At 42.6% G+C, this 13,341-nt stretch overlaps 4 protein-coding genes across 16 annotated transcripts in view; 1 reads left to right on the forward strand and 3 right to left on the reverse strand.

Moving 5' to 3' along the window:
* The window catches only part of LOC147272696 (ATP-binding cassette sub-family C member 4-like), a 36,194-nt gene extending 32,371 nt beyond the window's left edge, over positions 1–3,823 (reverse strand). For 10 of the 12 annotated variants that reach the window (XR_015112129.1, XM_086199827.1, XM_086199846.1 and 7 more), the window contains exons 1-3: positions 2,214–3,823; positions 1,810–1,913; positions 1,256–1,485 (exon numbers count right to left, since the gene is read on the reverse strand). The gene's annotated coding sequence lies outside the window, so the exon portion shown is untranslated. The remainder of the gene's footprint in view (positions 1–1,255; positions 1,486–1,809; positions 1,914–2,213) is intronic. The other 2 variants (XM_086199854.1, XM_086199838.1) reach the window with 2 other exon arrangements.
* cldn10d (claudin 10d) lies at positions 1,123–5,130 on the forward strand. Of its 2 annotated transcripts, none has more exons than XM_086199991.1 (5): positions 1,123–1,488; positions 1,824–1,985; positions 2,073–2,154; positions 2,233–2,340; positions 2,414–5,130. In XM_086199991.1, the coding sequence occupies exons 1-5, from the start codon at positions 1,257–1,259 to the stop codon at positions 2,619–2,621; spliced, it is 792 nt and encodes a 263-aa protein (XP_086056117.1). In that variant the 5' UTR covers positions 1,123–1,256; the 3' UTR covers positions 2,622–5,130. The 2 variants fall into 2 exon arrangements, with proteins under 2 accessions (XP_086056117.1, XP_086056121.1); XM_086199995.1 differs by having other exon boundaries at positions 1,131–1,488; positions 2,433–5,130.
* Positions 3,820–7,994, reverse strand: LOC147272700 (cilium assembly protein DZIP1-like). Its single transcript, XM_086202814.1, has 12 exons — positions 7,962–7,994; positions 7,742–7,870; positions 7,508–7,556; positions 7,373–7,423; positions 7,119–7,178; positions 6,592–6,764; positions 6,312–6,516; positions 5,974–6,148; positions 5,272–5,654; positions 4,960–5,081; positions 4,030–4,159; positions 3,820–3,908 (listed from the first exon to the last, which is right to left on the reverse strand). Exons 1-12 carry the CDS (start codon positions 7,992–7,994, stop codon positions 3,820–3,822), a joined length of 1,599 nt encoding a protein of 532 aa, XP_086058940.1.
* Positions 7,995–8,096: 102 nt separating this feature from the next.
* Positions 8,097–12,820, reverse strand: LOC147272701 (cilium assembly protein DZIP1-like). The gene is made up of 8 exons (XM_086202816.1): positions 12,726–12,820; positions 12,114–12,244; positions 11,316–11,909; positions 9,594–9,678; positions 9,348–9,463; positions 8,794–8,833; positions 8,493–8,608; positions 8,097–8,225 (listed from the first exon to the last, which is right to left on the reverse strand). The coding sequence occupies exons 2-8, from the start codon at positions 12,114–12,116 to the stop codon at positions 8,097–8,099; spliced, it is 1,083 nt and encodes a 360-aa protein (XP_086058942.1). The 5' UTR covers positions 12,117–12,244; positions 12,726–12,820.
* Positions 12,821–13,341: the final 521 nt, after the last annotated feature.

The raw sequence follows: 13,341 nt of genomic DNA on the forward strand, positions 1-13,341 counted from the left end.
AACTGTGTAGACTTCAGTGTCATGTGGGCAGTCAAAGGTGGGTACACTGACCGATAACCACTGACTATGTCTAAACAGTGCTCCAGGAGTAAAACCATCCAAAGTTTGACCTTACAGACTGGATTGTTTTTGGATGCATTTTTGAATTGTGTCCCCAGTGCACATACATGCAGTGCGGGGGCTGCTGCTTATCGGCCTGAGTCTCGGCTTGATTGGCACAGTGCTCATGTTTTTTGGGATGGAGTGCACATGCATTGGTGGAGATCAGAGAACCAACAACGGCACGTAAGTAGCAGCATCAGCTTTGCATCTGGTCGGCTGTAAGTGGGTTCTGTGTGCATTCACAAATGTCTGAGAGAGCAGCTTCTATCCTCTCACTGGTTCATCTTGTTTTATTTCCCATGTGTCATCAACGCTCCCTCATGCAGGCATGGCATGGTTATTGTTTATACATAAACAAGGTCATCACTGCCTTTTTACACAACCGAGCTGATCCATCTAAACTGAGGTAAGATATGGCCTTTAAATGACCCTTATTGTTGGTAAATGTGCTCAAGACTCGAGAACTGTGGTCCCTCGTCAGCTATGAAATTGGCTTGCCGCTCTACTTCAGCCTGTTTGACAGTGCAACTGCATGCATCAGCACCAGTCCTAAAAGGTTTGTTAATATCTTACTGAATAAGTCACTACAGATATTTGAAACTACATTTCAAAGGCACACGTGATGTAGACTTGGTCTGCTGTTAACGTTTCTGACAGGATGCAACTCTACTTGTAGCAGACCTCCCTTGATTCCCTCCAGCAGAGAAGAAGAGGACGAGAAAGAAGTGAAGGAGAAAAAGCAAATTTATGCACAGTATTCAAAAACGTTAACTCCAAAATTAAAAATTCCCCGAGGATAGTTTCTGTTGTGATTGTGTAACACTTTCCACTGTATATCATTGTGTCCAATTTCGGATAAAAAAAACCCCCAATAGATTATTTTATATTTCAAGAGTTTGTGGCTGTGTGAACACATTTCCATATTTGAAAGAAACGTCATCTTTGTTTCTGCTGGGAAACAGAAGGTTGCTTACTTGGCAAAACTGTCTAAAAGATAAGATGAGAGACAAACATCCCGGTGCTGGTGTCATTGTTCCATATCAGCAATGCCAGGGAGGAAGAGCTCAGTCCAGGTTTCCAGTGAGAGGGTAAAAGCTTGACCTGTTAGCTTCTCCTCTCCACTGGTGTTTTGGGGTTGAGGAGCAACACTCACCATGAAGTACAGGACGGTGGTGATGTACATGGAGATCGGCTGCTTTGTATCCTGCCTGTGCGGATGGATCCTAGTGTGTTCCACTCTTCCCACAGAGTACTGGACTTTCTCTGAGGTGGGCAGCATTGTGCTGACCACCTCCAACTACTACTCCAACCTGTGGAGGGACTGCATCTCAGACACAACAGGGGTGTCCGACTGCAAAGATTACCCCTCCATGCTGGCTTTACCTGGTAGGATACAATGAAAACTTTTTCACTCATTTTCAGCTTTTATATTTACCATGACAAAGATATGCAGTAATGACACAGCACTGTATAATGTACCAGTTTACACTCTCTACCTCTGCAGAACCAAATGGCCCTTATAACTTTCTACTTGTGGAAGTGTTGTTGTGCATTTTATTTCTTTATGCAAGATATTTCTGTTGCCTGTTCTTAGATGTCTTTCACAAGCATTTTAAGACAAGATCCAGAGTCAAGGGTCAGACATTAACAAAAACTGAATTGTGTTAAAGCCAATTGCCTGTGAGGATTCCGCTTCATGTGTTTCACCTGTTTCCTGTCAGCATATCTTCACGCCTGCAGGGCTCTAGCTGTCAGTTCCGTCATCACTGGCTTCTTCGGAGGTGTCCTCACCCTCATAGGGATGAAATGCACTAAAATAGGCGGATCAGAAATAGCCAATGCAAGGGTGACTTTCTCAGGAGGAATCACCTATCTGGTTTCAGGTAAAAAGGTTTTGGGATACTTTAAAAAATTATGTTAATGCAAAATATGCTGTCCGAATTTTAAAAGAACGGCATATTTTCTGTTAGGCTTCTGTGGCATGATCACCTACTCATGGTGGGCCCACAAAGTCATCTCTGAGTTCTTAGATCCTCATTTTAGAGCACAGAAGTGAGTATCTTGACATGAATATTAAAAATAATAAAAGATGACTGCAGTGTTTAATTTACCTCAATATTTGCTGCTCAGATTTGAGCTTGGAGCTGCCATTTTTATTGGATGGGGGGGCTCCATCCTTCTCCTCTCGGGTGGGACTGTGCTGAGTTACTTCTCTGGAAAAGAAGGTCTTCCTTCAAGGTAAATAAGAACACCCCCGTATCCAGACCATGACCAGGTCTACTTTGCAACAGTGTTCTGAATGAACTGTCAGTTCCTATCTCATCACTCAGTTCCTCAAAAAAGCCACGGGTGCCAGCCTCTTACGCCACAGTCCGGACCAGAAAGACCTACATGCTGCCACCATCAAGGGTGACTTTAGTGCCACCGCTGTTTTACGAAGGCAGGAAGAGCCGAACACCCAGAGCAGCAACCAAGTCAACACGGACCTTCAGCAGAGACGACTTTGTCTGACGATTTGAAAGACTTCAAGTTAATACTGTCCTGAACACATGTTCAAAGGATGCAAAAACAAAAAGTCTGCTTTAACATTACTCAATATTTCTCTCTTTATTTTGCTAACACAAGCCAATGTCTGTCTAATCTTAAATCAGTGTGAATGAGAAAGATGGCAGTATCACAATACCACTTGTTTTTTGTTTACAAATCTTAGTTAACTGGCAAACTCTCATGATTTACAGTACTTTGACTTTGTTCTTTCTACAAACTTGACTTTCTGAAAGGTTCAATTAACAGCAATTACAGACTTGGATCAGATATACATCCAGGAGAGGTCAGACCTGGTTAGTTGAAGGACACTGTGTTTGGTTCAGCTGTATCTACCATCTCCTTGCTGCACTGTAGAGAAAAATGGTAAAACAATGAGAGCAACATCTAGAAATGCAGAAGGAATCCAGCCTCTTTAAGATGTATTTAGAACGTTTATCAAGCGTTCAGGAAGGAACATTTCCAATCCTCTCGTGTGCACCAAATATGACAAATGTCTAACATTTAATGTGTGATTATTGCTCTGGGTTGACCAAATTAAACTTCTGTACGATTTCCAATGACAGTTTTCATGTTCCACAATCTAGTATTTTATTACAGGTATAAATACTTTCCATACAAAACTTCGAGTTTCATTTAAAGGCATTTTCAAATTTGATGTACAAAATTTTACACAGCCAAGGTACAAGTATCTCAGTGTGATTGTATTTTATATTTTATGGACAAAACAAAAAGATTCATAGGCAAAGAAAGAATTGGCACAAGGCAATAAGGTAAGATGAAACCTAAAAAGCAGGGCTTTTTCAGACTCAAGGCTGCTGTTGGCTCTGGGGGATGGGGTGGGGGGGGTGTTCTATACGTTACATGAAGCCACTGGTTGTGATGGGAGCTGGCTGTCGATGGCGCCTCAGGCTGGTCCTCCTCTAGCTGAGGAGCTGTTTAACTTGCCGCTCTTTCTCTTGCCCTTTTGTTGCTGGAGGTACCTGAGGGTTTTTCATTCATCCTTACTTTCATCCTCATACACACACATCAGTGATATACAAATCCCTTTATTGCTTGTGTGAGTGTGTGTTCTAGTTTCTGTTGGCGTGTATAAAATTTGTCTTTGGCTGGACTGCAGATGTCAGTGTGACTGACTGAGGTCTATAGTGCTACTTCACCCTAATGGCTGCGTTAATTGGTCATGTCCTCGGAGTCACTGATGTCACTGAGGGAGCACAAGCTGCTCTTCAAGGTGCTTCCTGTTCCAGCTTCAGTCAGACCTGATGAGCAAAAGAAACCAAATCAACTTCAAACTCTAGCCATCAGTGGAAGAAGTCACTGAGTCATTGGGGGAGCAGATGTGGCCCTGACCTGATTTGGGAGCCTTTCCTGTGGACGTACCCCAGACACTGGTGCTGGGAGAGTCCAGGCTCTTCCTCATCAGTCCAGAACTCTGACCTGGTTTAGACTTTTCTTGTCTGTCCTCTAAGGAGGAGACGACCCACTCGCTGCTCTCCTCTAGATCTGTGTACTGTCACCACAAAGACCAATGATGAATTGACGATTCATACATTTTATAATCATCAGGTTTTGAAGGCCAAGTGAAACAGATGCCAAGAGTTGTTTGCGCAAAAACAGTGGAGACAGGCAGAGAGTTGTTGCAAATATTGACCAGCATTTATTTACATTAGCCAACAGCATTAAATGAGCACACATGACAGTGCAAGTATACTACAGACATACATCGGCTGAACTGGCTATGTGGTTGGACAAACTTTCTAAATGTAATCTATTCAAACAGGATGAAAATGTGATCATTAATCAAATCATTTTACTGCGGTTGTGCTACACTCAAAACAATTTATACACAAGAATGTATTACAGCCAAAAAGTATGTAGTTATAGAGCAACAGGGAAGCCAGCTACTTTTGATCATCTCTACTAACTCAACTGTGGACAAGTAATTTAATCCAGCGGCTTTTCTAGAATTCCAAAAGTTATCTAGACGAGAGCTCTCAACAGGCCTGAAAATTACAACCAGACCCGATCTGGCCTGCAGGTTTTAAGGCCAAACCCTACCCAGCCCGACACATCAACATTAATTATTAGCCAGAAGACGGCCCACTGCCACGTCCTCCATAACGTAAATGTAAAAAAGCAGAAGGAATAGAACAGACAGATTTCCGTGTAAAAATACTGCAAAAAATTATTTTTCATCTCATAGGGCATTTGAATAAAAAAATACTGAGAGCCATCCACAAATAACAACATGTAACTATTTTACTAAATAACAGAAAACAATCTGGGAGACATATAAAAGTATTATCTCACCGAGAGTTCCTGAACCTCGTCCTTCCTCTCTGGTAGGATGCTGATGCCCCCTGCTGGTTTATTGGTCACTCTCTCTGCAATCTTCCTTTCCATTTTCCTTGCTAGGTCATTGATTTTGTTCTCTACAAATGAAACAGAATTCATAAACTACATTGTTAGAACTGTTTTCCTTCCTGACAATAAAACATATTTAAGTTATACAACTGGTCAATATTTTGCACTTACTTATGCATAAATGTAAAAGTTTTTGTTCGATACTTTCCATTCTTATGAATCCTACGTACATACAGCACAACTGATATCTCAACTTACCTTTAACTATGTTTCTCTTCTCCACATTGCCGTTCTGGTCTTTATAACTCTGGAGCTGTCTGGGGTCAATCTCCTGCAGCTCACTGAGCTCCGACCACTCCTCCTCCTCCTCCTCTTCTTCCTCATCATCGTCGTCGTCACTCTCCATCTTTGTGACTGCTGTCTTGGTCACACCCCCTGATGACTCTCTGGACACCTGAGCATTGGAGGAGTATGTGTGCCTAGCTGCAGCCTGTCTCGCCTGGACTGGACTGGTTTTGCCAGCTCTGGTTTGGACTGTGGCTGCCTGGTTTAGCCTGCTCTGAGAGGTTTTGCTCCTTTGGGCTTTTGAGGACTTTACCTCCTCCATGTCTGTGTCCTCTTCTTTAGATTCCTCATCTGAACTGAAAGGAGGGGTCCTGGATCATTACAGAAACATTGGTAATTACTTCTGTCAGAATTACTGATTCTTGAAATAATAATGACATCTCATGGTCTCAGAATAGTCTTCAACTCCATAATTGCTGGCCAGTGAAGTAATTACACTCTTCTTGAGTTGCCTTGCTGGCTCTGTTCAACTGTTAACTTCTCTTGTGAAGTTACATGCCGTCAGATGCAGCTGCCGCTTGTCACCTACATTACATACACGCACTCTCTTCTTACTATCAAAGACACGTGAATATAAAGCAAACATTTACAGAAACAGATCTGTGTTTTTTTTACTTGGAGGTGAAAGCCCTAAGAGCAGTCTTCGAGATGGGAGTAGATGTCTTGGGTGGGTTGGTGGTCTTGGTTCGTGGTGCTGGCTGGGGGGTCTTGGGTTGTTTGACTGAAGGTCCAGACATCACCTGGGTCACTCTGGAGGGCAGGCTGCTGGAGCGAGGGCGGATCTGCAACACTATACATAAGACGCAAACGGATAACACAATAAGCAGCTCAGTCACTGACTGAGTCAGAGCTTAAATCTGCTTTCACAGATTAGAACGACAGTGTTGGATACAAAGTCAAAAGATGATCTCATTTGTTTTGAGGAGTCTTGATGACTCAATCCTGTAAAGCACCTTGAACGGAGTGTCGAGATCTGGCTGGAGACTCTGGAGCAGGGAAGCTGCCACTCCTCTGACGTCCCAGCTTCCGCTCCACATTGCTTTCTAAGTCCTCCCGATTGTGCCAGTAGTCAGGCAACCTCTTAGCAACACTCTCCCGCTTCGACTGCACCTTGGCCAAGATGGAACTGAACTCCTTGTTTTTCATAGCTCTCTGATCCTGAAAAGAGTAGAGATCAAATTGTGCTGAATATTGCACTTGACTTCTAACACTTGATAATGCTTAACAACGTACAGGCTTGACCCCCAGGTTCACCAGCTTCTTCATGACAGCCTGCTCAAGATCCCTTCTGATTTCTTTCTTGTTGGGGCTCCTCCTCAGAGCGCTGGCGACCACCCTCTGCTTCTTCTCTGGCACAGGCTCAGGCTTCTTCTCCATTGGCCTCCTCTCAGAGATGCTGCTAGAGTCTGTCAAAGACATTAAGCTGGCCATTTACCAACAGCTAACAAAGATGGTAGAACCAAAAAGGGAAAAAAGAACATGCTTTTGCACAATATGACAGCAAGGGCCATGCCACAGGTTCAATCAGGTGGATGGAGGAGACTGCAGCGGAGCAGGCAGAAGAGGAGTTTTCTAGATGGGTGTCATGATCAGTACTAATGGCAGGAACATCACAGAGCTCCAACTAGCCTTCCTCTCATGTCAGTGTGGATGACGTTCTCAGTCACAACACACACGAGGAACAGGCAGCTCAGAACAGACTGATGCATCCATGCAGACATGCAGTCGGCTGACTCTCCTGGGTTTAATATCTGTTTTACCTTTCTCCTCTTCTGACAGCTCCTGTATAGGATCCAGCTTAGGAGCAGATACTGGCTCCTCTAATAAAACAGCACATGAGGTCAAAGGGTCAACGGGTGAAAAGAATTGAGATCATATATGGGTTGATGTGTTAAGAGTTTGCTGATGGGAACAGTAAATCTTTCATGCAGCAAAGCACATGCTCAGTCTCTAGGAATTAAACTTTTTCTTGTGTTTGAAATTTTTTGATGACAGCTGGGATCAACTAACTCACCCAGTACAACCCTCTTCGGTTTGGGGTCAGGAACTGGTGGACTGACCAACACTGGAAACCAAAGAATGAGATTGTGTATTAGGATCATTCAGGAAATGTTTCCTGATACTAAAGTGACCAAAAAGGCATCCATACCTGGTACTTCAACCACTTTGGTGGGTGGATTTGAGGATATGTTCCTTATCTGTGAGTAAAAAAAATATACAAGTATTACAAATGATCACACCAGGAATATGTCAAATGTACAGTATCAGCCTGTCTCAGTACAATACAATCTCAGCCCATGTAGCTAATACAGGATATCCTCAACCAGGGCTGCACTTCCTGTCCTGAGGTTGCAGTGGGTGATGAGTGTGAAACCATATGAACCTGCTCTCTCTGAGCTTTGATGGTTTGCTCCTTCTCCTGCAGCCTCCGCCCCATCTCCTGCTGGAGCCGCTGGTTGCTCTCCTGCTGCTCCGTTACACTCAACTTCAATCTGCTCAGCTCATTCAGTAGCTGGACAACAATAAGAGGAGGATGCATTTCATAACAGGATATTCCCTCAGAAAACATAGGACAAGATGATAACCACAGTACTGAAACATACCTGATTCTTTTCTGACTCATGATGAGCCTTCATTTTTTGCAACCTGGATTCCCATTTTTTGTCCTAGAAATGGATATTTGGAACATGTCATACTTTCATATTCATTTGAAGGTTTGATAATGTCTTCCTCACTTTTCAACAGACCTGCTTATTTTGCTGATGGTCCAGCTGTTGGATGGCTTGTCTCTGTGTTATCTCCAAGGTCTTAAAATGGTCCAGTTCTCTCTGCAGGTCTTTTTGCATGGACTGCTGCTCTTTCTCTTGCTATAACAGGAGAGATAATAGAGTTGCTTTCACACCATCTGGTCAAGATGAAGAGCACATTCACACTTGGCTCTGTGCCCTGCTGAAGCACCACTGTCTCTCAGCCCTACAGGCTCAATGGAACGGTCATTGACAACCGGACTGAGTGACAACAGTTCCAGAGGACAGACAATGTAACAGCACCAGTCAAATGAACTAAACTATGGGAGACTTAAGTGTTGGAGATGGTGTGGATCACCCTGCATGAGAAGGACCTGGTTTTCTTACTTGAGCTGTTTTGTCTCGTAAGGCCTGCTGGTGCTGAACAATCTGCTCCTTCAGACTGTTGACCTCCAGTTTAAGGCTTTCGATTTCAGATTTCTTCACACTGATTGAACGTAGCTCTACGAGGACATAAAACACGAAACGTAAGGTGAAGCACTGTACATTACCTTCAAATACATCTTCACTGGACTACCCTTGAACTGCAGAGTGCCTTCAGTGGCAAATCTTTTATCCTTATTAATTCATCTATTTTTCTCACTTCCCACTAAATCGCTGATCAAATCTTTACGACTTGTGGACTTACCCATCTCGTACTCGTCGGGGTAGCGGTGCTGCATGTTACTCTAGAGTAAAGAAGAATTGAGCAAGGATTCATCACAGCGTGAAAAAAGGCTGTTTGTATTATTGACAAAGAAAGCAAATTTTTGATGGTAAAAATGGTAAAACAATACATTAAAAACTTGTTAAACAATTTAGGAGTGTGAGATTATATATATATATATATATATATATATATATATATTTTTTTTTTTTTTTTTTTTTTAAACTTAGATTTTATTTCAAACTTATTTTATTTTACAACTAGTTCACAAATCAGTCAGCAGTTACCCCTGTCAGTCCTTCTTCTATGCAATAACCCATTCTGGTTGTTTTTAGCATCCTAAGGCTGTCAAAACTGCAATGAAAAGTAGGCTGACCATGCAAATAATAAATTAAAAAGAAAGAAAAAAAATCAGGTTGCCTATATTTTCAGTCCCAGGAGCTGATGGATAGCTCATAATGAAAAGAGTCGTTTTCATGGCATCTGATAGAGATCAAGTGGTTGAATGGAGACAGGAGTTCTCTGCAGTTTCTTACTTGAGCTGTTTTGTCTTGTAAGATCTGCTGGTGCTGAACAATTCGCTCCTTCAGACTGCTGATCTCCAGTTTGAGGCTTTCCATCTCAGATTTCTTCTCACTGACTGAATCTAGATCTGGAGGAAAGCAAAATAAGACACAATCATCCAATATATTCTACATGACGTTACCATGAGATGGGAAACAGTACATTTCACCTGCAGATATGATGTTTCTCTCATGTACTATGTAAGCTGGCTGACTTACAAATCTCATACTCATCAGGGTGGCGCCGCTGCATGTGACTCTGGAGAAAGGAGGAATTGATGAAGGATTTTTCGCAATGAGAGCACTAAAAAAAAACAGAAGAAACACTGGATTAATGAAACTCCTTGTGCGTGATGGAATAAGAAGGCTGGAGATGTTTTGTAAACACTCAGTTTATGAAAACGGAGTTAGACGTCCATCATAGTTCCCATTAAGACATCTTCAGGTCACGCTTGTTTTGTCCAACCATCTAGTTAAAAAACAATTTCAATTCACAAATGACAAAACAATTACAAGACATCAGAAAATGGACTTTGAGGGGTTGGAAGCATCAAATATAATCAAAATTATTGAGTAATTATATTTCAGATGATCCATTAAATATTCCAGAATAGTTCATTATATTTATGCCTTTTTAATTGTGGTCAAATTATCAGTGTGCCAAATGAAACAAAAACCCTGTTTGGTGTTTAGCTACATTCTTTCTGCCAATGAGTCTTCTGTGGAAAAGAACTTATTTTATTTGCAAGAATTTAATAAATCATTCTATACTTTTTTTGAGGAACTTGCTTTATACTTGAAAACTGAAAAAAAAAATTACATTTCCACTTCAAGTTGTGTGATATAGTTAATAAATTTCCACAGATAATTCATTTGTGGGTTAATAGTCCATATTTGTCAGAGAACAACATTTAAATATATAAAAGTGATCATTGTCCATGAACTGTTATTGGCCAGCTCTAGCACCATGCCTGGAACTCAGCCATGTGAGTCTGTAATGTTGATGTGTTCCCTGTGGCGGGTGTCACCATGTCATCACACTCCTGCTCAATATCACTACAGACATTGAACAAATCTGCTGGCACTGCGACACAAACACTCACACATTACACGCTACATTTAACACTGATGCTCATGGTCCCTGGGACTATTCATCCACTGTTAAACCTACAGCAACTCCTATCTTATGGAGAGGTAAAGAATCAAAGGCAGGGAGGAAAGTGCTGGTAATCGTGGATGATAGAAGCTGAATTAGTGCAGACCTGTGGGAAGTCTGACATCAACACATGTCCTATAAGGACACACATGGCCACTCTATCAATTATTGAGCTGCTTCTGTTAGCTGAGCTGCCCACACACACCTAGCAACCGCATGCTGTCATGACACACAATATCTGTTGCCTTGGCAACAGCTTGGCCGAGTCAGCAGCGCTTTATGAACAGAAGGCGAGAATTTATTTGTGCTAAAAATAACCACAAAAAAAATTGGATATTACAGTGCTTTATATGGGTAATCCACTATTCTCTAGATGGAGTAGTATATGTGAAGGTGGGGGAGGTGGGAGACAGCCAGTCATGATGATTACTGCTCCTGTCATCGGTTTTAAAGTAGATTAAAAAAAGACTAATTGCCACCAAATGACACCATCTGGTCAGCAGCTATAAATCCTATTCTTCTAGTCTGATACAAAAGCTTTTTATAATCAAACCCAACAAACACGGCCACGGCAGAACATAGCCATCGCTTAAAAAACAATTATATCCTGACAATTCTGAAATTAACGCACAAAGCCGGAGGTGTGAAAAGATCTTGGGAACAATGGCAGAGAGGGGGCCTGGAGGAGCAGGAGCAAGGGGCGGGAGATGGAGCTAGCTTGCCACACATATGTGAAATGGTAAATGATACCCCCTGAGAGAGGGAGTTTAACGTGACAGCAGTACCTTCTGGCTGTTAATGATTTGTGGAGCAAACAGGGATTGCTGCGTGCGAATAATCTTCTTCCTCTGCTTGAGCTCAGTTGTCATCTCCTTCATCGTATCCTCCTGCTTCTTCAGTTGAGCCAGCAGCAGCTCGCGCTCCCTGCCGGCAGCCGCGAGCCTCTCTTCGCTCGCCTGCAGGTTAATAGTGAGAATTTCCTGGCAGTGGAGGAGCCACTCCACTGTCAGCTGGGACAGTTGCAAAAGCTTGATCAAAACCGGGTCCACTGGGCTCTGACACCGCTGACATCGTTCTCCAACCAAACTGCAGAAGGTCACTGTGTTTATGTGCTCCTGAAGGGCATCTACATCCAGCTGGCTCACCACAAGGTCTATGTCCACTGCGTTTATTCGCCGCCAGTCCACAATCTCCCTGCGGGGTCTGAACTTGAAGGGATGAATGGTGGCTGCACCACTGGATGGAGTCATGCTTGGTGCAGGCTGGCCATTTACAGGATACTGGCTGAGCGGAGAATTCAAGAGGGATGGGATCCCTGCTGATGAGTGGGTCCCATGGGTATCCCCAGTATAGGGATAGTAGACACCGTCCTCAAATGGCTGAAACAAAAACCAAACAGTGATTTTAAATCCTCATTTTTCATTGACAAATTATGCAATCCACATTAGCATCAACTGTTCCTGACACAGTCAAAGGCAGAAAGACAGAAAAACAAGAAGCTGCATCATAGCACATATTCCCACACTGCCGATGAAATCCATCTACCTATTCTGGTGCTGCGTGTACAGCCGTGTGCTCCCTACCATCTCCGGCTGATTTGCCTTCACACGGGAGAAACAAATCGAAGAGCCGTCGTTCCTCTCTAGTTCCGCCCCCCCCTTGAAAGCAGTGTAACGCCGGGGCTGGGTTGCCGTGGAGACAGAGACGAGCGTCCCTGGAGAGAGAAATGTTACCAAAACACTGTAAGCAATCAGTAAATGTCCCCCTACGACGAGGGAAGGACGGGTTGCGTCCTGTGGGAGAGACACTCCGGACAGGAATCCTCCCTCCCGCCTCTACGTCTACCTTGTTGTGTGAGGAGCGAAAATGGATGTTTGGTTTCCACACCGCTGAAGAAGCTAATCCCTTCAGTTTCGGACGGGCTGGACCGCAATGTTAACAATGGCACACAGGCTTGGACTTGTCCAAGAAATTCCTGAGATGTCTTTGGAATAAAACACGGTTACTTTGACGCATTAAGTCGTCAACCCAAGTACGCTAGCTCGCGCTGGCTTTCAAATAACGTCTGCCTAACGGACTTTTTTCTTTTTTTACCGACCGTGTTTGGCTAAAATTTAAAAAATTGTAAATTATCATTACAACAAATGTGTAAATGTAAGTGTTTACTTAAAAACTTCCAGGAAAAACACTCTTACCGTTTAGTTTATGACTGAATTCCTAAACATTGACAAAGTTTTCCCTCAACGTTATCCCCCGAGATTTGGGGAATTGGGGGTGACGTATTACACTTACACTTCCGGAACCTTCAAAATAAATCTGAACATAAATTCAAAAATAAAAACCATAAGTTCTGAAAAGACTCAATACTGATTAAATACCACGAGTTTAAACTGTAGAGCCACATGAACAAGATAACACCATAACTAACTATCGATTACAGTTTATTTACACCATTTTCTGTAGATATTTTGTTTATTGTACTCCAAAGTACTTCCTTCATATGCTGCTTTGCTCTTGTTCATGCTCCGTATTTGCTCACAAAGTGTCTTAATTCATCCAGGATAATACGTTGTCTTGTTTTATCCATGCACGCTGTTTTGCCCCATTATTGATCACATATTTTAAAATTATTTTACAACAGTCCTACACTATATCTTGCCTTCATCACATTTTTTAAGTCAATGTTATTTCAATGGTTGGTTTAGAGCAAGGCAGGCCGAAGCTCTGTCCGGGGGCCAAATACGGCTTGCCTGATGTAAATCTATAATTTTTAATTTTTAATTTGAAAAGTGGACATTATGATGAAAAGAT

Source organism: Aulostomus chinensis, chromosome 1 (genome assembly GCF_037954235.1).
Source record: "Aulostomus chinensis isolate RoL2024-O1b breed Wild chromosome 1, RoL_Achi_v1.0, whole genome shotgun sequence".
NCBI classification, from domain to species: Eukaryota; Metazoa; Chordata; class Actinopteri; order Syngnathiformes; family Aulostomidae; genus Aulostomus; species Aulostomus chinensis.